This window comes from Manacus vitellinus, unplaced genomic scaffold (genome assembly GCF_001715985.3).
Source record: "Manacus vitellinus isolate BGI_N305 unplaced genomic scaffold, ASM171598v3 scaffold_2_pilon, whole genome shotgun sequence".
NCBI lineage: Eukaryota > Metazoa > Chordata > Aves > Passeriformes > Pipridae > Manacus > Manacus vitellinus.
In genome coordinates, this window is record NW_021940208.1 from 3,286,794 (window position 1) to 3,310,873 (window position 24,080).

General features: G+C 36.9%; 1 protein-coding gene across 8 annotated transcripts in view; it reads left to right on the forward strand.

Moving 5' to 3' along the window:
* Positions 1-24,080, forward strand: part of DLG2 (discs large MAGUK scaffold protein 2) — a 999,038-nt gene that overhangs the window by 766,907 nt on the left and 208,051 nt on the right. For all 8 annotated transcript variants that reach the window (XM_018071067.2, XM_025894987.2, XM_018071060.1 and 5 more), the window contains one exon: positions 6,570-6,726. In XM_018071067.2, the coding sequence (XP_017926556.1) occupies positions 6,570-6,726 (157 nt within the window). The remainder of the gene's footprint in view (positions 1-6,569; positions 6,727-24,080) is intronic.

The window sequence follows — 24,080 nt, forward strand, 5'->3', positions numbered from 1 at the left end:
GCTAAGGAATCCGTAGTCAAATAAATGGACAAAATACCTTTTTCAAGCAGAATGGGTAACTGTGGTAAGGAAAAATGATATTTTATTATGTGATATGATAAATGAACATCTGATTAAAGGCAGAATGCTTAGTTGTTAGTATGCCAACATTTACTAAAATGAAATAAGAAGTCGCTAATCAATTACAGGTAGTGAGAATTAACACTCTGCACAAGGCCAAAGCATTATCTCAGTTTACAAATGTGATGTTGCCCCCCTTGACTGTGATGGTCAGTGTGACAGCAGTAGATAAAAAGAAGGTTTCCTTATTTTTGTTATTAAAAAATTAATACAGGATAGTACTAATTAACATCACAATAAGGGATCAGACCTCACAATCAGGGTCAGGTGCAACACTGATGTGCATCACTGATGCGTGCAGCTCTTCCAGGCTCTGAGGTGGTATAGGACTGGGAATTGGAGAAAGGAAGGTCTATCAGCTCCCTACCACTGCCTGGTCCTGGTGTTTTGGAAACCATGCAACAAAGGCAGAGGGAGGGAGGGGGGAGGAAGGCTGGGGTAGAGCTGTTTCACATCATGGTGGAAAGATTTTCCCAAGCCTAAGAGTGGAATAACAAGGGGAAGAGTAAAAGCCAAGATGTAATAGAAGTGATATTGCAATAAGACAGCAGATGAGAGCAATACAGACAGATTTTTCTCTAATTGCATGAAGCAGACTTGTAGAAGGTATGAAAGAAAATCTATATAAGGAAAGCTTGGTTTCACCAGAACTCGATGTCTTTTAAAAAAGTGTGTATACGCATTTCAGGCCTTCAACCACTTAAGATTTCATATTCTCTTTTCTGTAATTAATCAGATTTTAAAACATCACATATGCTTGAACATACTCTGTCCATACAAGCTTCCTGTGTTAAATGCTGTGAAGAATGATCTCTGTTTGAACCACCTTTTTTAAGGTCCTTCCATTATGAATGTCCTTTGGTTGCCAGAAATAAATACGCAGTTATTTATCGGTATTTTTTGAACCATGAGAGGAAAATGAGAAGTATTGTTCTGAAAGAGAAATGGCTTGATTAGCCAAATGACTTAAAGGTAGTTCAGTGCTCACACAATGAGTTGTCAGAAACCAAACACTATATTCATACTGCTCAAGAGAAAGGGCTTTGATCCCTTAGATTTGAGATGTTTTTTTTCATGGAATCACAGAATGGTTTGGATTGGAAGGAACCTTAAAAATTGTCTAGTTCCAGCCCTCCTGCCATGGGCAGGGACATCTATCACTAGACCAGGTTGCTCAAATCCCCATCCAATCTGGCCTTGAACACTTCCAGGGATGGGGCATCCACAACTTCTCTGAGCAACCTGTTCTGGTGCCTCACCACCCTCACAGTAAAGATTACTTTCCTAATATCTAATCTAAATTATCCTGCTTCAGTTTAAAGCCATGACCCCCTGTAGTATCACTGCACCCTCTTCTCCCTGATGTAATAGTAACGTGTGACTTTAACCAACTAATACAATTTCTCGCTACTTCAATTTTCCCTCCTGCTATTTGCTACTTTTAAGTAGCTGGGATGGAGACTTTTGCATTATATATGTGTAGTGCTTTGCACAGAGGTTGTGGAGCCTTAGTCATCTATTGATCCTACCCTAATGCAAGCAGTAAGATAAATAAATATTCTTTTGGGCTTTCTGTGACGTGTGATTGTAACACCAAATCAACATGTGCATAAATGTATGTATGCTTTCAACATCCTTTGTGAAGAAAGCAGCATTTTTGAAAAAATCCAAACAAACAAACAAATAAAAAACCCAAACCACCAACCGAAAAAAACCAAACAAACAAAAAAACCAAATAAAACCAAAACAAAACAACAAAAAGCTGCAGACAAAGCAAGATTAAAGCCATATTTTTAAGTCTCTACAGACTTGGGATACCTCATTGATTGTACATAACTGAAGTCTCTATGGTCTGTTATTTGAAAGCACCCAGTGTGCTTCATATTCCTGTAGATGTTTCAAAAAGCACAAAATCGTGTCAGCACTCCAATTTTGTAGATGGTGCAAAAGAAACACAAAGACAGAGCTGTGCCAGTGTGAGATGAATACTAAAACTGACTCTTTTCTTTAACACAGAAAGCAGCACAAAATAAGCAAATTAAACATGGGTTTTCTTTCAGTTAATTATTATAAGAATTACTTGTTTTTAAAAAGCTCTTCATTTATCAGTCCAGTTTTAATCTCTTAAATTAAATCTATAATTACTATGCATTCACATCTGTAGAAGAATGATAGGGATACTCACATTTTTTTCTTGTCATTTTCTGTTTGTTAAAAAGCAAATTGATCAAACCAAATATTCAGTACAAATGTAGTAAAGAAAAAGTACTTGCTGTTTTCAAGATAATGAACAAATTAAACAAACATGGACAAAAAAAACCTTTTAAGAAGAAAAATACTGCACTTCAATTTATTTTCAGTAATTGCATTTTTATGACAAAAGAAATTTTTTTAAGTGTCGACATTTTACCTACTCTGGTTTGTTACTACTTATCAATTTCAAATAATAATTTAGTAAACCTTTACTCTTACATCAGGCCTGCAGTTTATAATGTACTTTACAGAATCTGATCTTTTGCATTCCCTGAAGCAAATAACCAAGTCCATCCAAATTGATTCTGCCATTGATTTCTCAGCCTGTAAATTTGTGTGGATTGCAGCGCTTTATTTCCTCTTTTGCTCTTAGCTCTGTTAATGTGAATCTTCCTTTCTTCTTTCCCTACCTTTTTAATTCCTTCCCTCTTCTCTTTTACAGATGCACTGTCTCCCTTTATCCTGCTCTCTCTTTTCTTTGCTCTTTTCTTTCTTTTTTTGCTTTTTTTTTTCCCCCTTCCCTTCTGCTGCCTTCTGTCAGTCCAGGAACGTTTTCATCTCACAATCCTTTCAAATTTCTGCTTGATTTCCCCTGCTGCTCTTCTCTGTTTGTATTTGGTAAAAAGCTGCAGGAGGCTATAAAACATGCAAGTATGGAATTAAAGTGCTAGTACACTTTTTTAGCACCTAGAAGCTTACCTTCAGCCCTGTTTATCACAGAAGTAATTGCAAATGGGATAAGTAGTTAAAGCTGGAGGCAGAAACATGCAATTCAGAAACACTGGATGTCCGACTCTTCCTTTTTCGAGGGTAGCTACAGAGTGCCATCTATTGTCTCCAAATAAAACATTTTCATGGAATCATAGAATATCCTGAGTTGCAAGGGACCAAGAAGGATCATTGAAGTACAAGTCCTGGCCCTGCACAGGACAATCCTGCGGATCAAACCATGTGCCTGAAAGTGTTGTCCAAACACTTCTTGAACCTTGGCAGACTTGGTGCTGTGAGCACTTCCCTGGAGAGCCTGTTCCAGTGCTCAACCACCCTCATTTTAAAATAAGTTGCCCTGAAATTACCTTGGCCTTAGCTGCTGTTTTCTGCAGATAACTACACATTCTTACTGAGTGCATTTGCTGCAAGAAAACATCATTCAAATTTAAGTTACTTCTCTGTCACTTCTTACTCTCCCATCCCCATGTCATCTTTAAGTGTTTGATTCCTTACCCTCTTTACAGCATTTATCTGTATTTTGTTTCATGTGTGTTAAAACTACATTAATAAAGATTTTTAATAAAGGCAAAGGAGATTTTCCTAATGTTGCTCCCCATGTATTCAAGAAAAATTGGAGCACCTGTTCTTAGATCTCCTTAAACATCATATTTAGAGTTGACTGTAAACTTTTATATTGGGTAATAAAATTTGTAACATCTTATCTTCAGCTTTACTAAAGCTAGCCTTTACAGAGAGTGTTGCTAAAGCACTGGCAGATAACTAATTTCTGCATTACTCAAAACATCTCCTGGACAGTGGCTGGCATTGTAGTTTGTTCGCTTAAGAAATATTTTTCCTAATTTAACTTCATAAGTTTTTGTAGTACAGTCATGGCTAAAGGTTATTCTTGTAATGATGAAAACAATACTTGTGTGTTCTTGAGTTCACCTTTCAGATCCTGTCAGATATTCAGATATGAAAGAAATATAAAAAAATGTTATGGATGGTCAGCCTCTATACAGCCAAATTTGAGCCATGGCCAAAATGACCTGATTAGACAAAAGAGCAGGAGCTGAAACTCATTGCATTCTAGTCACAGCTTCTGACATTTCCTTGTTATTGTCTGAGCTTCCTCTGAACATAATCATCCAAGAGCAGAATGTGAATTTTGCTGTCAAAAGGCCAAAATTATAAAACAGCACTGGCAGCATTTTAGGCATAAATCTGCTGACTTGATCAGAGACAACTGGGCCAACATTTTGTTCAGCTGCACAGCTTACTATTCAGTAGATACCCAGTTGTATTGACCTAGTTTTGCCCATAGCGCTGGCTTTCAACTATTTGATCCAGGCTGCCTGTCATATGTGAAAATACTCAGTTTCATTTTGAACAAAGATCTCTTCTGATTTCTCACCAGCAGAGCATGCAAATAGATTGGTTTGACTTTGCTGCCTCTTTTTCCTCCATATTCAGGTAAATAATAAATGGCAGTAGCTGAACTCTTGCAAAGTATTTCTGATGTGTAGGACACAAAGATGACAAGTGTTACCGTATCATTTTGGACATGAGGAAATTGAAGCTGGAAGAACAAATGACTTGCCAAGATCACTCAGCAGCACATGGGCTAAGCAGGGAAGAGAAATCATGCCTTCAACTTACTGTCCCAGTTCTGCTCCAACCCCCAGGCCACACTTCTAATTAAAAGCCTGTTTAGACTTCCTAGATCTGGATTACTTTACGTCTACTCTGCATATATTTAAGAAGGTGTTAAAGGGGTTGCTACAAGGCAAATCAACAGCCATGATCCAAAAGAAAAGGAACTCTGACTTTATTTTCTGATTTTTAAAAATACTTCAAGAATACACAAACTCAAGACAATATATCTTTTTCTCACAGCTGTATTTTTAAAAGGTTGTTTTCTGACTTCACACTGTTAAAAAAGTTAAGAGATGAAGGACCATACAGGGTAGGACTAATACTTTGCTTTAGCTTTTTCTTTCAAAAGTATTAATCTTCCAATTAACGTTTTGGAAAGTTGAGATGTTATTTCAAGATCATGAGCAAGTTGGAGATCCAATTTGGACATTAGCACTGGGAAAAGATGAACAAATGCCTACTGATTTCTGAAGTATCGTGTCAAGATAAAGTCTCCATGTCAAGATAAAGTCTACATGTGTACAGCCATAAGACTTAACTTGCATAAAATAAAGCATCCCTTGATTAGTCTCTTCTCTCCAATTTTTTTTCTTTCTTTAAAAATAAAATGGAAATGAAAAAGCCATTTGTGTGATGTAGAACTGCCATATAGTATGAAGGAAATACTGAATCGTTTATACAAGAAGCATTCTGGAAAATGTTACTGTAAATGGTGTGTATTTGTGTTGCTGGTAACTTTTATTTGTAAAAATAGAGAATGAGTAGAACACCCTGTTTCTCTGGGAGGAATCACAGAGACATGTATGTGTTTGGGAGTACTTGCAGGGCTGGGAGTAAAATTTACACATACTAATATAACAGCATTTACACTTTTTCTAAAAATTAAATTGTTAGAGAAATTTGAAACAGGGTAAGTACCAATAAATGTAGCAGGTGTAGGTATATAGGGTTGTGTGTGGTTGTGTTTCCAAGGGACAGCCAGATCTGAGGCCTCATATGTAAAGATTGGGAATAGGAATAATATTTGGGGCCCTTTCTCAAAGATGATTGCTTAGGAAGTTATCTCTTTCTGGACATAAACTTTCCCATCAGTAAAATGCACGTTATGTTTACATCCTTTGGGGCATATTTTCAATTTGCAGAAGAAAAGTGCTGTATGAGATGTACCTGTTATTATTTATTGATTTCTATCATAATTAATAACTTTTTAAACAAGTACAGCAATAGCAGGTATCCCTTGGGTTGGTTCAGTGATAAAGCTGCAGTGTGACTTTACAATTGCAAGCTCCTGAGAATGTCAAAAAAGAGTTTTTAATGAGATTCTGCTGTATTAGCTTGATCATATAAATGTTATTTGCTCCAAATCTGTCAGGATCAAATAAAACTGCCATTGCTTTGCCTGGAATTTTAAGTTTTTTCTTTGTTCATTTGTTTCAAAAGCAAAACTAGAACCCAAAATAAGAAGGTACCATATAAATATTGATTCTCATTCTATATATAGTATTGCTATAAATTAGATTATTAAATATATTCAGTTTTGTTTTTTCTTTTAATAAATTTGTCACTTAACATAGTGAAGATGAGTCCAATGGCCTAAAATTAACAGAGATGTTTGGATTCAACCATGAGGAAAAAAAAAATAATGCTGGTTGATTCCTACCTCATCTGTTCACCAGTTAACAGATTTTTGTTATTTGTTAAATGGTTTCTTTAGGCAATAACAGGCAACTGTGTCTTTAGAAAAATATATTATGCCTAAGATACTATGAAAAATGCATACACAATAAGAGGTTTAAATGGATAAACATTATCATTTTGTTTCTGAACAGAGAGCCTCGAAAAATCATCCTGCATAAGGGCTCCACAGGACTTGGTTTCAACATTGTGGGAGGTGAAGACGGGGAAGGCATTTTCGTGTCTTTCATCCTAGCAGGTGGGCCTGCAGATCTCAGTGGAGAACTGCAGCGAGGAGATCAAATTTTATCTGTAAGTATTTCTGTTGGGCTTTCCTGACCAACTTCATCTTGTTCTTTGTCTATACTGCAGGGGACACACAGAGATGTCTTTTTCTTTTCCATGTTTTGAAATCCAACCTGCAAAAAATTTATTACTTAATATTTTGGGTTTGGGTTTTTTTTTTTGGTTGGTTGGTTTTTTGGTTTTTTTGGTGGTTTTTTTTGCATTTTTCAATGTTGTTACGTGAACTTAACTCAAAATGAGACTTTCACTGCTTAATGCTATCTACGGTATGGTGACTCTGCAGAGAGAACCTAAGCACAGTGCAGACCTAAGCATCTCCCAGTTTGGCCCACGATCCAGTTCCATTTTTCCAAAAACACACTACTGACTTCAAAGATATTTCTCAATTTCGGTTTTTCTTGGAGGAGAGCAAGCAGTACAATGAAATCATCTGTTCTGAGGCTGCCACCTAGTGTGCACTAAACTGCTTAACAGGCAGCTCAATACAAGAAGGAGATTAATTAGGTTATGTTAATTATCTCTGTGCCTCTAATGAATTTGATGATCCCTCTGAAATTCTTTTTCAAATTTTAGTGGATAAAAGGCTTTGTAGCTTGAGGTTATATTTTGCATGCTTAGTCTCAAAAACATCTTTTTAATTTTTCTTTCATGTATATATTGATACCACACATTTAAAAAGCAGAACATTTATGTTTTAGGCTCTGTCAAGTAATTGAACATGACTGAAACAATATGAATGTAAAGGATTTTGAATTACAATGAAAGCCTTGAAAATGTGGTTAGATATCCATTCACATTATGCTGCCTTACAGAAAAATAAGTAAACTATCCTAAATTCGTACAGTTGTGACTGTTTCATGCAAAGCACATCAATAGCCTTGACGCAAAGAGCTGAAACATGGGAATTATTTATCCCACGAGTGATGGACCCACTAGGCTGCAGTGTCACACTGCCTCCCAGTGTTGTGCTTTCTATCCCTGTGAATCCTGCATACTTGGCTGCACTTTGATTATAGTTAAGGGTGGATGTGGTTATGCAGCACTTTCCTGATCACTGTTTAAATTCATAAGAAAGTTGAGTATGGCTTTCCTATATTGCTAAGGAGTAACTTGGCCTATTCTATGAAAAGTGGATTTACCTTCCACCTGTCAAAGTTTTGGTGTAAAAAGATGGCTGGAGCTGTTTTGCAATACAAAGAAAATCTGGTAAGTTATCACTAAAGAGATGCAGTGACATGACCTAATGATCATAATAGTGTGTTTTATCTAGACCTATTCCTTAGAATTGCTGTAAGAAAAAATGATAAAGTGCAAGTAAAAGATGTTTAGGTGCCTGTGTGAGTTGACACAGGCAGGCAGCTTGAACAATCACAAAACCACGGCTGAAATGTAAAGAGTACATTTATTTCATTACCTCACTGACTGGAGGATTCTGAAGCAACACCCAGGTAGAGGCACATAAGTGTGAACACAGGCACTGTTAGGCTCCATGCATCATTGCAGACAGTGGGCCTGCTGTTTGCACCAATTTATCAAGGACCTGCACACTTGCAGTTTACAATCATGCTGTGATCTCCCTTGCGCTTTTTTATGGTCTCTGAGCTTTAATCTTCTCTCTCCCTAAACAGGGAGCTCAAGTATGTTCATGAGACTGTGCCCAAGACTCTCAAAACACCCACATTATCTCTACACAGAAATTCTGCTTCTCAAAACAGAGGATAAACGGCAGCAGGCATAATATATGAGGTTTCCCACACTGTTATTCTCCAGGCCTTAGCATTCCCAACTGCAAAGTTACTTGAACCAATCTACCATCCTCCTCGCCATTCTTTCACTTTTAGCCCTGTCCTCCCAGTGGTGTCTTAAAGAGTTCTTCAAGTAGAAAGTTTGTAGGGAACTGCAAGAAGACCAAAATAGACTCTTATACAGTTATCAATATGAAGAGGTAAGAAAGTCAAAGGCCTGTGCCAAGAAGAGCACACACAAGAAACCCAAAGAATAAAAATAGAAATTTCTTTAGGACAAATATGCACTTTATTTTTCTTTGGTTAGATGCAACAACATAGGACTGACTGACAGAACATTATGAGATCAAAGCCTTTTACAGTACATTATATTTGGAAATCCAGAAGTTCAAATTTAAAAGTCCATTTTCCTTTATTTTTCAGCAAGATATATTTAACACTGTAGAATACAGCAGCAGTTGAAATTTTAAACTCTGATTTTTTGTCTGTCTCATAATGATGTTTTCCATAAATTCTAATTAATGTTACCAGTGTTGCATCATCATTTACTTGTCATGCAAGACTTGTTTATTTGTTCATTAAGTAGAGAGGGATGGAAATTATTACAAATTAGACTGTGTACATATCCCCAGGCACTCACCCAGTAAGGCCCCTGTTACTTATTTAGCCACAAATAACTATTATGGATCCATTTTTCCATATTCAACCAAAACCCATTTTATCTACAGGCTCCATTTAGAGCTCATTAATCTTATACCATTGTCTAGTGAAGGGTCCCAGACACCTTAATTTCATAAGGGTTGCACAGAAAAGGTCTGTTTCTCTCTGTTTGTTCCTTCTTGTGTCATCCCTCAGAAACATTTATTTGCCTACAGAAATAGTTTTCCCGTTAGCTTCTCAAAGCATGACAAGTCTGATTTACAAGAACAAATAGTACCCTTAAAGCTGCTATTTCTAATTAACTGAAGCTTGGTTAAAGTTCTTACAGATAGGAAGCGTAGTAAGTGATTTAAACTTCAGAGATCTGGATTTAATTTCTCTTAAGACTGGTATTGCGGAATTACAGTGAAACCACAGTTGTATTGTGATATTTTATATGCTGTTAAAACCTTCTGTGATCTGCTTTCTGGCCAACCCCTCTAATATTTATTCTCTTTCGGAATGCTACTTTCTTCATTGTTTTTGTTGTCCCTGCCCGTTGCAAGGGAGTTGGAATAGATGACCTTTAAAGGATGCTTCTAACCCCAACTGGGTTGGGTTTGATTCTATGATTCTATTTAATCCTCTAATTTAGCTGGTGTCTTTCTGTGTGACCTTAGGCAAGGTACTTCATTTTTCTAAGCCTCAGTTTCCAGGTGAACAATGAGGATCACAGCACTTTCCTAATTCATGCCTGTGCTGTGATTATGGCAAAGTATTGACTGGTTGAGAGCTGTGTATGCTCACCTCTGGGAACATATCTATAAAAGTACCTAAAATAGACTGCAAATACGAGTGAGACCCAGCAGAGCTGTGCCTTTATATGCAGTGACACACTGGATATATACATAGTCCCACAGTATACATAGCCCACAAGGCTTGGACGAATCCCATAACTTCTGCCTCTCCTTCTGCCTGACCACTGGGATGGGGTCCAAGCCTACAGCCCACCAGGGGCACTGGGAAAGGTGGTGTCACAGCCTTGGCCTCATGGATGAGTGAAACTTGAATTTATTTTTCCCAGATGCCACCAGGCGGCAGCCCAGGATCAGTGATGATAGCAGTCTGCCTTTGGCTGAAACCTTAGGAAAAGCAGCATCAACTGTTGTGGTTTTTTTCCATTTTCAGTTGTTTGATTGGAAATGTTTAAAACTTATCTCAGAAAGCAGGCTGGTATTCTCAATGCTTCTGTGCAAAAAGACAAAATGAATCCTATCTGAACTTGGAAGGTCAACTGAAGAATAATGGAAAATGTTCTGTGTCAAAGACTAAAACATTTCAAATAGCATAAAGATGAATTATAAAGTTACATTCATGAGAAGACAGTTTTTCCCCCTGAAATGTAAGATGTTTTAAATGCTGTTCTCATCTTACTATAATTCATTATGCTCTTTTGAATTGCCACTAAGCTAAACATTTTCCTTCTAATTTCTGAATGTCTTTAAAATGTAGTAATACATGCATCATCAGCATACGTTCATAACAGAATATATCACTCCCTGTAGTATTTTCCTCTATTAAGTATATTTTAACTATTATCAAGTGACATTTTAAATTCTAATTGACATCAATGCTTGATTTACTACGTGCTGTCTACACACAGATTAAATTTCATCTCAGATACTTTTAATCCAAAGTTCAGAATATTAGTGGAAGAATTTATTTCAATTTAGAACAGTGGAAATGAGGTGCCAGTATGTTAAATGATTTGTTTAAAATCATTTTAGAAGTCTGAACCAAGTCTAGACTTAGAGGCTGCTTGAACTCGGATCTAACCCCCAAGTTCTCCATCTGTTGGGAAAATGCAGTCTTCAATAAAAATAAAATGTAATGTTCCCTGATGCCATTCTTGCAGTTTTAAGTTCCAATGCTAAGGAATATATTGCCTATTAAAACAGCAATGGGAATCCAGTGTTGGTTAGTTAAAGTCACCTGCATGAGAACAAATTATTTCCATGAGCCATATGCATAAAATGGCCATAATTGTACATACACTCCGAGAGAAAGCAGTACGAATGTTATCATTTTAGGAAAGAGGCACATAGTGAATACACTGCAATTTTTAGGGGAAGTTCCTGGGAAGGCAGGAGAAGCAATACGGTCCTTCTCAAAGAAAAATTGCCACATCATTTTTTGCCTCACAATCTCAAATCAAAATCATGATAAAATATAACTCCTTCTTTTCGGTGTCTAAACTCAAATCTTTCAAAGCAGTTTCAGTGCCAAATGAGAAACTTTATCAATAGGTACAGGACCTGAAGCACAGAGAATTAGTTTACACATGCAAATTCAGCAGCAAAATTCAGATTTACAATTTCACACAAATAATTAGTGCATGTTGCTCCTCAAATTCCTATGCCAAAATTACTTTTCAAACAGTTTTATAGTTTTCCATAAGGCTGCATCAAGGTGACATTGTATACAAATGAGAGAACTGAGGTGAATTAATAGCCATAAGCAGTTAACAGCAAGTATTAACACTTGAATCTTAACTTTTGAAATTACTGAATTTTAGGTCTTTGGAAAAGATCAAACCTCAGACTAAGATACTTAAATTTAGACATCATGTTTGCTGATTGTCTGGTTGCCACTAAAATCAGTGGAAGCTAGAGAACAGTTCAGCTGGCCAACTGTGAGCTGTGTAGAGCAAGCTGAATTGCTCTGGAAGCTTTGTTATCTGTGTTGACTTTAAGCTTATATACCACATGAATTCATATCCATATTTAGGTGTCTTAAACTGAATCTCTTATTTCATGTGTGTATGCCCTTTTAATATATATTTTCTTTTTCATCTAACACTGTGCTTGCTTAATCACAAATAAAAGTAAAATAAAATTGAGGATCATAAAAGCAGTATCAGTTTTATTTCATTCTGCTGTAGAAATGCTTTATACCTTGTGGTTCACAATGGCTGGATGCAGCGTGACTTGTAGCCTGAAAGTAGAATCAAGAGAAAAAGTAGCCTGCTTGCTCTGGAACAAGATGACTGCTCCCAAGCAGTGCATCCAGAGTTTATCTTAAGGGAATAAAACAAGTTTCCTGATGGTTAATTGCTCAACAGCAACAGGAAAGAGTAGAAAAGAACAGGCTACACTGAAAAGAGACACATAATACTCTCTTAATACTTCAATTTCCCCTCTCATTTAACCTTAAATAGATGAATGAACAGATGAAACAAAACCATTCTGTATGAGGTTCCTGTTGATCAAATGTAGTATCAGGATGCATTTATATATGGGGAAAGACACTATATTTTTTTCCTTGCAACTTTCTGAGAATGAAACAACTATGTATTGGGAAAGGGCTAGAGAAGATACTCTGTTGGGTTTTCTGTCACTGGTACATGACTTTATATATGCTTAGTTTGCAACACCAGTTGTTTTGCATCTCACTTCAATATTGTCTCTGATCTTTTATACAAGGTTCTCCCTTGTAGAGGAAGGTGTTCTCTTATATTGGTCAGATTTTGTTTGCGTCTGTGCGTCATCCTGCTGTCATTTTTTGTGACGTTTGCTATCCCTTATGAACAGTTTAAACACTTCTTTCTGTTTAGTTCTTTTTTCCAAAATGCAGATGGCTTGGAAAATGTTTTGAAACATCTCTATAGGACCTGGAATTTTTTCTCCATGGAGCATCAGTTTGACACCCTTATGTAATGGCGTTAGGATTGTAACATATACTCCCTTTGCAATATTATTTGCAGAGCCACTGACTATATCATTAGGATACTTACTTCCCTGTGGTGATGTGAGTGCTGTATGACTGTCCTCTGGCATAGGACAGATCCTGTGGCTTTTAGCTGTAATTGCCTATAAAGACTCGAGCAATGTTTTTAGTCAATACGTTTACTATGTTAACTAGCTTTGTAGTAATGTATAGAACACTGGTATATATTGAGAATATTAGTATATAATCAGTGCACTGATTTAAAGGGGGAGACCAATGCCTGGACTCTAATTTTAAAGAGATAGAATTTGTTTGAAAATTAAGTAAGAATTTGTTGCTAAACATATCTAAAGGATCAATACTGAATGGTATTTGATAACTATGACAGATCTGTAAAAAGAAAATCTCTAGAGAGAAAATGAGCTGAGAGTAAAGATGTTGTCATATGTTAATGGGATGACACCAATTAGGACAGCTAGATTAAGCTCCTTAGAAGCACAGAGTGGATTAATCTAAATTCAGACTTTGCTCATGCTGGGAAGCACAGAGCCCTTTAGGCCCCCTCTGTAGCTAATGGAAAGATGTAGCCACTTCTGAGTACAACTTACCTTGCCCTAAAGTAGACATTTTACATGGGTCAGATGACCATTTTGCGGTAAAAATTTATATTTCTTTTCACTGGTTACAGAGAATTTGACATGATTCCCTTTATTAAAATAGATTCTGTCCAAACTGACCAAACATTCATGAATCTTTTTGGTGGAGAATATGGAAAAAAGAAGTGTAGATCAGATAATCTCAAATTTTATTCTAACCAGTAAGGAAGAACAGCCTAAAAATGGGAGAATGAAAAAATTAAACACAACTTGCCTTTGAGTAACAATATAATGTAGTGGCAAAGTTTATGATTTTGTGCTGAAAGGAAATAGTGGAGTAACATGAACTTCAAAAGCAGTTTTCTCTGCATTCACAGTGGTGAAACTCAAGTAATAAAAAGGGAAAAAGTAATTGAAAAACTTAAAGCTGATTTAATCACTGTGACTATAACAACCCAGGTCTTAAAAATGTATGTTAGGCAAAATTTGGGGAAAATTTAGTAGGGCAAGATGTAAAGTGGATTTTAAGTTTCAGGAATTAGAAAAGGTAGCAAGAAAATATTTTATGAAAACAGAAAAACAAGCAATAAATTAATTTCTCAAAGAGTTGGAAGAAAGACTATTTAAAGTGTGACCATGAAGGTTCAAACCTTCAATGCATTTTTTTTTGTTTTGTCTTTAAAAAAGACGGATCCACTATCATCCAATTAGGGCAGTTATGAGGAACCGAGGAAAAGTCTTTAGAGTGGACTAAGGCAAACCCAAATTAAAACTTAAACAAATTAGCTATTGAAAACAGTCCTTGTATACTTATGGAATGCAAACCATTCATAATTTTATTCAAGAACTGAAGGAATATTTGGGAGTATAGAGAAGCTTGCCCAATTTTCCAGGAAAACCTCCAGGAGAAATAATCAATCTATTTGCAAATACTTAGAAAACAGAAGGAGAAGTAATAATCCCAACGAAGTTTGCAAGAATAAATTGTAAAATATAATTTTCCTTCTGAAAGAACAGCAGCCACGGGGCTGGAGAAGAAGCCATAAATGTCATTTTACCACAAACTTTCTGCCCCTGTAAGCTGCCTATCAACATTTTCATACAAATTCCCCCAAAACACAGAGAAAACTAGTGAAAAGCAAAGATGTTCTAGTGGCAGGATCTCATGGGAAGATCTAGGGCACACCAGCTGGTTAATACAAGTTCAGACATTGCTGACAACATTGGGAATTCTCGGATTTGAGGATGTTGGAAATGGTAATAGTTCTCTCAGAAACCTCAACCTTTTTATGTTTATATGGGATCATCTGGGTGCACAGTGCTCTCTGCATTTAGACATAAACTTAGTTTCACCTCTTAAAATGCATGCAGACATATGCTCAGTACATAATGAACCAAAAACATTTCACAAAACTGAATCACTTATGAAGCTTCCCTGTACAAGAGGAGATATTTAGAGATACAGAAGGCCACTGGACACCCAATGAAGAGAAGCTGAGTGCAAACACAAATTTATGCTTTTGAAAACCCTCTCTTTTTTATATTTAAAGAAATGGGTCTTTAAAAAAAACCAAAGTCTCTTTTCCCATAAAGCCTTCGAGTTTAGAACTTATGTCAGGAAAGCCCTAGCATCCTACTCGACAGTAAAAGTCCATTTTAATGAACTATATCCATGTTAACACTATCATCTGGAAATATTCACCCTTGGAAAAGGGACCTGTTAGGAAACTGGTTTTCAATGTTATTGGTAAACATACATGATCTGATGGCTGGAAGTGGAAGTTAGACATATTCAGCCCTCAAATATGATGCACTTATTTTGTAATCAGGGCAACTGGTTCGCATTGCCATAGAAGCTCATAGACTTGCCACTTTATAACTTCAAAATCAAATAGATTAGTTTAAAAAATACAAGCTTAATGGAGCTTCTAGGGAAAAAAAATTACCACTACGTGTTCTGGAATTCTGTATACATTGGTGAGTAGAGCTTCCTTTTGTCTCATTAATCTAGAAATTTGTCTTCCAGATGGATTTCTCTCTCCCCACCACCCTCACCCCTATTTTTCTGCAATCCATAACATAACATAACAATTGCCTTGATTCAGTAACTGGTTCCTAAATTAACGATCAGAAGTTAATAAATTATAAATTATAATAATCAGAAAATAAATTATACTAGCAGTTCTCAAAAATAGGATATGTCTTTTTTGCCCAAAAATGCTAGCTATCAGACCTGTCAGTTCTGTGTCATGCAAAGCTAGTAAATTTGCCTAGACTAAGGGGATGCATATTTTTACTGTGATGAAATCATCAGTTGTCTCTAAAACATTCATTTTACAATTGCCTAAGTGAGTAGAAATGATCTGATGCCACACTGCTTGCTCTTCAGCTCCTTATAGTTTAAAGAGGAATTTACACTGAGTTTAAACATTCTGACTTGGCAAATTTTGGTTTAACACTGTCAAACAGAATTATGTCACATCTGATACACTGAAGACTTGGAATGAGCTTTACACCCCTCAGTGTCGCCTTACTGCCAGCCTCAAAACAAAAAATTGAAAGCAAAACTGCTACTGCTGGACAAAGTGGCTACAATCTCTGAGCTTTATTCATTCAGAGATTTGCTCCAGGCTGGACCTTTGCCCTGTACTCAAATAAACTAGACTCCAGGAATCATTCCGCTCTACTACCCAGTCAGTTTTGGGTTTCTGAGTGATTAAAAAAATTATCATATGACATGAGCTGCAAAGCAATAGAAATTGGCCATCCATTAAATAAGATATTGGAGGGATATCTGCAATAATCTGTGGGAGGAGAATTTCGAGATCCCTTGGAAAAAAATATAAGATAGATATGCACTGTATCTGAACAAGCAAACCACCAGACAATACCAAAAGCAAAATCACTTAAAGAATACAAAAGCTATTTCCTTTCCACTGTTTATAAAAAGCATGGTTTATTTGAGAGTGCAGAACATTTTCTATTCAAAGTATCTGTGTCGTATAATCCTTATCTACAGAGCCACAAATAAACTATGAATGTTGTGATTCAAGGAGTTTTAATACAAAATGTGAGCTCTGAACACTTTCTTTATCTAGAGCTGAAGATTCCAGTAAGTCACAGGGTCACAGAATCAGAGTTGAAAGGGACCAACAAGAATCATGCAGTCCATCTCCTGACCCTGCATAGAACCCTCCCCAAGAGTCACACCATGTGCCTGAGAGTATCATTCAAATGCTTCTTGAACTCTGTCAGGCTTGGTGCTGTGATCACTTCCCTGGGGAGTTCCAGTGCCCACCCACCCTCTGGGTGAAGAACCTTTTCCTAATATCAAACCTAAACTTCCTCTAACACAACTTCAGGCCATATCCTTGGGTCCTGTCACTGGTCACCACAGAGAAGAGATCAGTGTCTGGCCCTCCTCTTCTCATGAGGAAGGTGTAGACTGGGATGAGGTCTCCCCTCAGTCTCCCCTTCTCCAGGCTGAACAGACCAAGTGACCTAAGTTCCTCATACAGTTTCCCCTCAAGGCCCTTCACCATGGTTGTTGCCTTCCTTTGGATGCTCTCTAATAGGTTAATATCTTTCTTATATTGTAGTGCCCAAAATTGCACACAATGTTCAAGGGAGGCCTCACCAGTGCAGAGCAGAGCGGGACAATCCCCTCTGTTGATCAGTTGGTAATGCTTTGCCTGATGCCCCCCAGGACACGATTGCCCCTCCTGGCTGCCAGGGCACTACTGACTCATATTCAACTTGCTCTTGACCAGGACCCCAAGTCCCTTTCCATGGAACTGCTTTCCAGCATCTCATTCCCCAGTCTGTACATACATCCTGGGTTGCCTGAAGTTCTAGTTCCAGAGCTTCATACCTGGTGTAGAAGGTGCCACTGCTACTTGTCCGATTCTGAGGAGGAGGAACCATTCTCCCGGTATATGCAGTGACCAGCGTCCAGCCTTCATCTTTAACAGACCCTTGACTAACAGTCCTTTGACTAATTACCCAGCAGGGTTCTGAGTCCACCTGCTTCTCCACTACAAGAGTCTTGAGACTGTATCATCTCCAAAAATAATCGATCTGTCTCTTGCTCATTTGCTTGAATGCTATGTAGCCTCTTCACTTTTTCCCACCACTCCTTCACCTGGTGACACAGCTCTCAGTCTACTTTCAGCCATATTCATTGTCTCATGGCCCCTGGGTTGAATTCAGTATAGATTTGGCATGGCACAAGCTGTGGCCATCTCACCTCTCACAGGCCACAACGCCATATTCTCTGGATGTGGAAATATGTAAAAACCTATCAAGCAGAGATCAAGGCAGGGATGTCAGTTTTTGAATTCACCACTAACTCAGTGCTCGTGTTCAGATAAACCACCAATGTCCTTCTGTCTCTAAGCAGCCTCTGAAATTGTTTTACCTTTTTATTTCAGTTCCCAAGTACCCATTGTTTATTGACTTCAGCTGAAATTAAGTTCTTATCATCTCTGAGATATAAGGAACTTGTTAAAATGGAAACCTTTATCTCATTTCAGAATTAGGAGAATTTCAATCATTACTTTTGCTTATACCATCCTTTGAAATTCAAATGTGAAGCAAGAACCCTGCAGTATTATGAGCAAAACTGAGCAATGCTGGTTTAGCCATATCCATACACTGGAAGGAAAAATACCTTTTAGAGCTGTGTGAAACCAAGGTATATGAAATAAGTGCTACTAATAGGGAACTGTCTAAATTACTCCAGATGAGAACAGGAGACAAGGAAATCCAAATGCTGAAAACAGAACTAGGGAGGAAGAGGAATATTTCAAAAAGGCAGGAAAGTAAATGGAAGTAACAGTCATGTAAAGTAAAAGCTGTAGGAGAGAGGAGGGACAGTTAGGTATTTTATCAACTCTGAGGAGGAAGAGAGCAGGAACTACAAAGGAGATGGAATGTATGAAGGCTTGAAAAAATGACACTGTCATGAGATACATGAAATTAGATGGTACCAGAAATATAATGTTGTTTGAGTGACCATGCAGGAGAAGGGAAGATAAAAAAGCAGCAATTAGATTTTAATTTAAGAGCTAATTATGACCTCTCCATTTTAACAATAATGAATATTCTTACTTACTAAGTATTTTTTTTTGATGGATGAGTGTTTCATATATGAAACTAATGAAAAATAATATTTATATTTATTTTAAAATTAGTTAATAAATATTGGTCTTGGTTATTAGTGAGTACACTACTCCAATAGGTATTTTTCATTGGTAATACTAGTTGGCTTTATATGCAAAAAGTACATGTGCCTCTGTCTAGACTTTACCATTTAGTAATGTGACAAAATGCCATTGATCACCTTGTTGTTGCTGGATCACATCCAGTTCAAGTTGGTAGTTGAACAAGCTCATAGCTATTTAGTGACCCAAATGAAATAAGTTTCATGTACATTCAGTGAGCCTATGTGTCCTTTTCAAAAGCTGTCATTTATTTCTTAAACTAGTTTTATTTATTAAAGGTAGTTTTAAGAAATTCTGATGGAACTGAGGGGAAATGTCTCTTAAGCTGTCACTGCAGTGAACTCTTCAGGGAAATTATTTCAGTCTCAAAGTTTGTTAATCTGGCATCATTCACAAAAGCTACAATTACATGGGAAGCAGATCTTGTATCAGAAGAGTTTCTGTACAGTTTCTGTAAGTCTTTGCTTATGGTTAAAGGCTTAATAGGTACCATTTGGAATGATTCATGTGGTCTGGTGAGTCGTAAAACTTGTTGGTTCCTACTGCAAATGAGAGTGTGTGCAAGACACATCTTCAATTACATAATATTTTCTTTCTGCTTCAAAACTACTTTGATACCTCTTTCTTTTGGTTTAGCTGCCTTATTAAAGTTCCTGGCAGTAAAAGACATGATGTAGGTTGCACCCCCACAGTGGTTCTTGTTTTCCACAGAGAGAAGACTTTGCCTCTAGAACATCCAGCTCATCGGAGCATAAAGACCAGCTTACTAGAGGCAAAAATCATAACTCTAAGGTAGCCAGACAAGGAAAATTGAAAAGGTCACTGAAATTGCTGGCCCATGAAAAGAGAGAATGAGGATGCTGGGTATGGAGAAAAGCAGATAAGCTTTTCTCCAGTGAAAACACTGTGTTTTCAGTGGAGTTCAGAATGAGAAAACTGCTGTGCTTCTGTGTGCTGCAGTTCTAACAGTTCTAACTAACCAGAAGAAAGGGTAGGCACAGAACAGATCAGGATAAGTGAGAAAAGTGAGAGAAAAGCAATAAAGCAAGCCCGAAAATTTAACAGAAGCTAAACTGGAGAGTGAAGACTCTAGTCCCCTGTGCATTTCCCCTTTCTTTCTATTTCTAAACACTTTCTTCAGCAGCAAGGCTCTCCCATATTGGTATTTCCACCTGCTGGGTGCCACCCCCGCAGATATGTCCTGGAGTGTCCGTGGCACAGAGTCTGCCCTACTTCCACAGCTCTTCCAGCAGAACCAGGCAGAGCCTTGGCCTCAGGTTGGATGTGTGGCCTTTGTTTTGCACAAAGCTGGTCTGTCTTAGCTGAAGAAGATCGTTGCTCAAGGGCTGTACTTTGGCGACATGCCCTTGTTTCTTAGAATTATTGTACTTTTTGATGGACTGTATCAGTTGTCAAGAGTTGTGTGGACTGTTGTGTAGAATGATTATGCCACCTGCTTGTGAGGAAGGTCTTCCTTAGACATGTCCAGGGGAGATCATCCCTAATGTCCATTTTTCCAGTGTTCCCTGTCTTGCTGGAAGACCATGCTTTCATCACCTAGGGGTTGATACTCTGTATTCCATTTCCAATGACCAAGCAGGACTGCTGGAGAACATGGCTCAGCTTTCCTCTCATCTCTTATTAATATGCTTGAGAATACTCAAGTTGATGGGTAAAGTTAAGACAGATAAATAGTGTTCTTTGTATCTTCTCTTAATGCAAACAGTGGGAATTCTGGTGGTAAATGGTTGTCTTTATTCAGACTTCTGTTTGCTTTTTCAAGTGCCAAAAGCTCTTGTTTTATGAGTTCAACAAATAAAAGAATTTAGACACAATTTGAAAACTCTGCTCTATAGTTTGTTCCAGGGTAAAAAAATACGTTTTCTTCACCATTTAATTTACTGTATAAAAGCATCATCCTATGTCAGTGACAACTGAAAGAATAAATGAAAAGAAATCCTTTATGTTTCTTCCCCAGGGAAGGGAGATGTTTTTCCTTCCTTTTCCAACTCAACAAGACATTCCAAGTGTTCATTTAATCACTGTACAACCACAAAATAAGGTGGATTGAATACAGAAGTTGCTAAATAAACCAAATTATTCTGCCACCCTCTATTTGACCTACATACAAATCATGCTCACAATTCCAATGGAAGACAGTCAGACTGTAGCAAGTCCATTTAGGATACAACTAATTTGTGCTAGTATAAGCTACTCAAATATTTTAAAGGAAATATAACTCTTCCAATTTTAGAAAAGTCTGATCTATGCAAAAGTAAATCTTATCTTTCATTTCAACTGTGATTCAGTATAGCTGAAGTAGGTCATGCTTTATTTTGAGTCAATGAATGCAAAGGCAATTAGTGTAATTACTGTGAACTATAGTTGCGTCTTTTTCTCCATTTTAGTTTAGTTTTGACTGTATTTTTCAACTACAGTCTTCTATTGCGGCTCTTCTCTTTGTTTGTAAGCTTTGGAACTCCTTTTTGCCACAACATGCAGAAGAGACAGACATCTGTATAAGCTGCAGGCTCTTCTTATTTCCATTATGTCAAATTCATTTTGAAGTTAAGCATCAGAAATTGTGCAGTCAAGTTCATTCTGGGCCAGGACATCAGGGCTGTGCACTCAAGCTCAGAACAGCTACTTTGCTTATTGTATAATCCTTCTTAAGGGAAGTGAGCCCATTTATAATAGGAAAAAAAAAAAAAGAAAAAAACCAAACAAAACAACAAAAAAAAACCCCCAACAAACAAACAGCAACAAAAAACCCCCCACCTTTGATATATATTAAACTCTTCTGTCCACACTTGCAACTTTTTCTGTAGGTTTTTTTTACGTCCTTTTATTGATTATTCATAATATAAATTAAATTAATTGAAAGCAGTAATTGAAACCAGATTTAACAATTTGCAGTGAAATAATATCACTGCACACATTATTATAGGACACTATAATAAGACATTGGTTTGGAGGAAGAGGCAAGACAGAGTATTATTTGTTTTATTCTTTGAGAATTCTTGTTCATTTTGTTCCAATGGTAAAAATTTGATTAAAACATATAAATTAATGGTGCCTTTCATCAAGATTTAATGTTGCTACATGAATATGCTTTTAAATATTGGGAAAAGATACCCAGAAATCAAGATATCATCCACTCTTCTTGTTCTTTACAAAGTCAGAGTAGGTTATGAGTAATTTCTAAATTTAACACCTATTATTCTACAGTGAGAATCTGTCACTGTTGGTGAGGAAAATAACATGTAAACAGACTTCCGCATACCTATTTGGCAATGATTATTTGAGTTTTTTCTTCAGCTCTGCATCTTCAAGAGAGAGATCACTGTTTTGACAACCTAATGTAGTCAGATCATTTATCTGTTCGATATTACTTAATCTGGTTTGTCTAGTTTGGTTATCATCTAGATAAAACTTGCAAAAGATAGAATTTATGTGTTATTTTTCTCTCTGACATTTCTTTTCTTGCTTTTTTGATTTCACCCACTCAGATCTGTAAGTCCTCCTCAAGTGTCCATCCCCAACTATGTCCCAACAGAAAAGTGAAATTAATTTCAGAGAAATTCATTCATTACAATGTGTTGTGTTTGCACCTTAGGCAATCATTTCATCTAGAACAAAGGTGCAAAGGGCAGAAAGTAGCCAGCTGCTATTTCAGGGGCTTCTTGTTTTTCTGTGGAAAAGTGAAAACAACTTCAGTGAAATTCCTGTCTTATATTTATAGTCTTGATGCATTATTAGAATTTTACTTATTAGCTCACATATACATAGAACTATTGCTTCTCAGAGGAGAAGGAGAATAAGCATGTGATTTCCTTATTCTTTCATACATCATCACCTTTTGTCTATAGAGAGATTATTGTCATGTATTAATGGTTTTTAAAGCTTCTGTACTATTAACACAACTCTTACAGACCACAGTGTTTCCCTACATTGCTTAAGAAAGGTTTGTGTTCTGAAGACTGCAGTCTTCAAGCTTAAGCCTAAACAAAATTAATCTTTTTTTTTTTCTTGGAACTTTCTAATGCTGACTGGGTGACATCACCTATATACATCTCCCAAACCCAGGGGCTCAGGAGCTCAGGAGTGTTCTTTAAGCTTTTCTTCTTCTTTCTTGGGACTCTCTCAAACTCCAGTTATGAATGGGAAAAGCACATAGATAAAAACTAAGCTCTCTATTAAAGGAAAGGTTCCATGGCTTCAAAATTTTCTTATTCAGAGACACAGAATCAAGGCCGATGTTTCCTTTATGGCATGATATAGACACCGTGCTTCCTAAATTTAAGGATTCTGTTCAGACTTCCACAAAACTGTGAATATAGTGCTGAGTTACTGAGTAATTGTAGTGCTGGTACATCTGTGCCCAATGCAGTGCAGTATCAAGTGTCATAGCACCATCACTGAGTAAAAATAGGGCACAGGACCTTTTTTTCTAGAGCAGTAGCCTAAACTATGTTCCTTTCAGGAAGCTGGTATTCTCCACAGAGGTTGCAAACTACGTTCTAATTGACATAATCTTCCTCTTTAGATATTTTCACTGTTGTACATAAAAATAAATTTTATGGCTACGAAAGCTCTGATTGTCTTCTTTTTTTTTTTAGAATTCACTTAATTATTGCCCTCTAAGGGGCTACATTCCTTGACTGAATTTCAGTGAGTTTTTCCCAGGGGTTTATGTGCACAACTTTGATGAAAGTTTTTGAACGTTTGGCTCTTTTTTTTAAAAGTTTCCTCCAGCCACTAAAACAGTCATTGCTTTCAAACATGGAGATGGGACAACTGAGGACTCTTGTGTATAGACAAATTATGATGTTTATTATATTATATTTGCCCTACGCTTAGAATTTCTTTGTACAGTCAACAGTTCTACAGTATCATGTAGTCTGCTGGATCAGAAACTGTGGCTTAATTGCCTGAGCTTAATATTATTGCTAACACAAATTAGTTTTTCTAAGAGTAATGGTCTAAATGTCTTTCACATACGAGTAAGGACTAGATTTTGTCATGCAAATATGCAGGAAACTTTTTGTGATGAGGGTGGTGAGACACTGGCACAGGTTACCCAGCGTTGGATGCCCCATGCCTGGAAACATTTAAGGTCAGATTGGTGGGGGATCTGAGCAGTATGATTTAGTTGAAGATGTCCCTGCTCATAGTGGAGGGCCTTTAAAGAACCCAAACTATTCTATGACTCTTGTGATTCTATGGTAAATAATAATTGTGTTCCCAAAACATCACATTCTCTTAAATATGAAGAAAGAATCAAATTAAGATGGACCAGTTTCTAAATGTTATGGATCAAAATGAATGTATTCATAGCAGACTTCATAGCTGTTATTTCTAAAGTTCTATGGAATCAGATTTATTTTTGTAAGCCTTAAAAAGTTGTTAAAATTTAAATAAAATAAACCCCA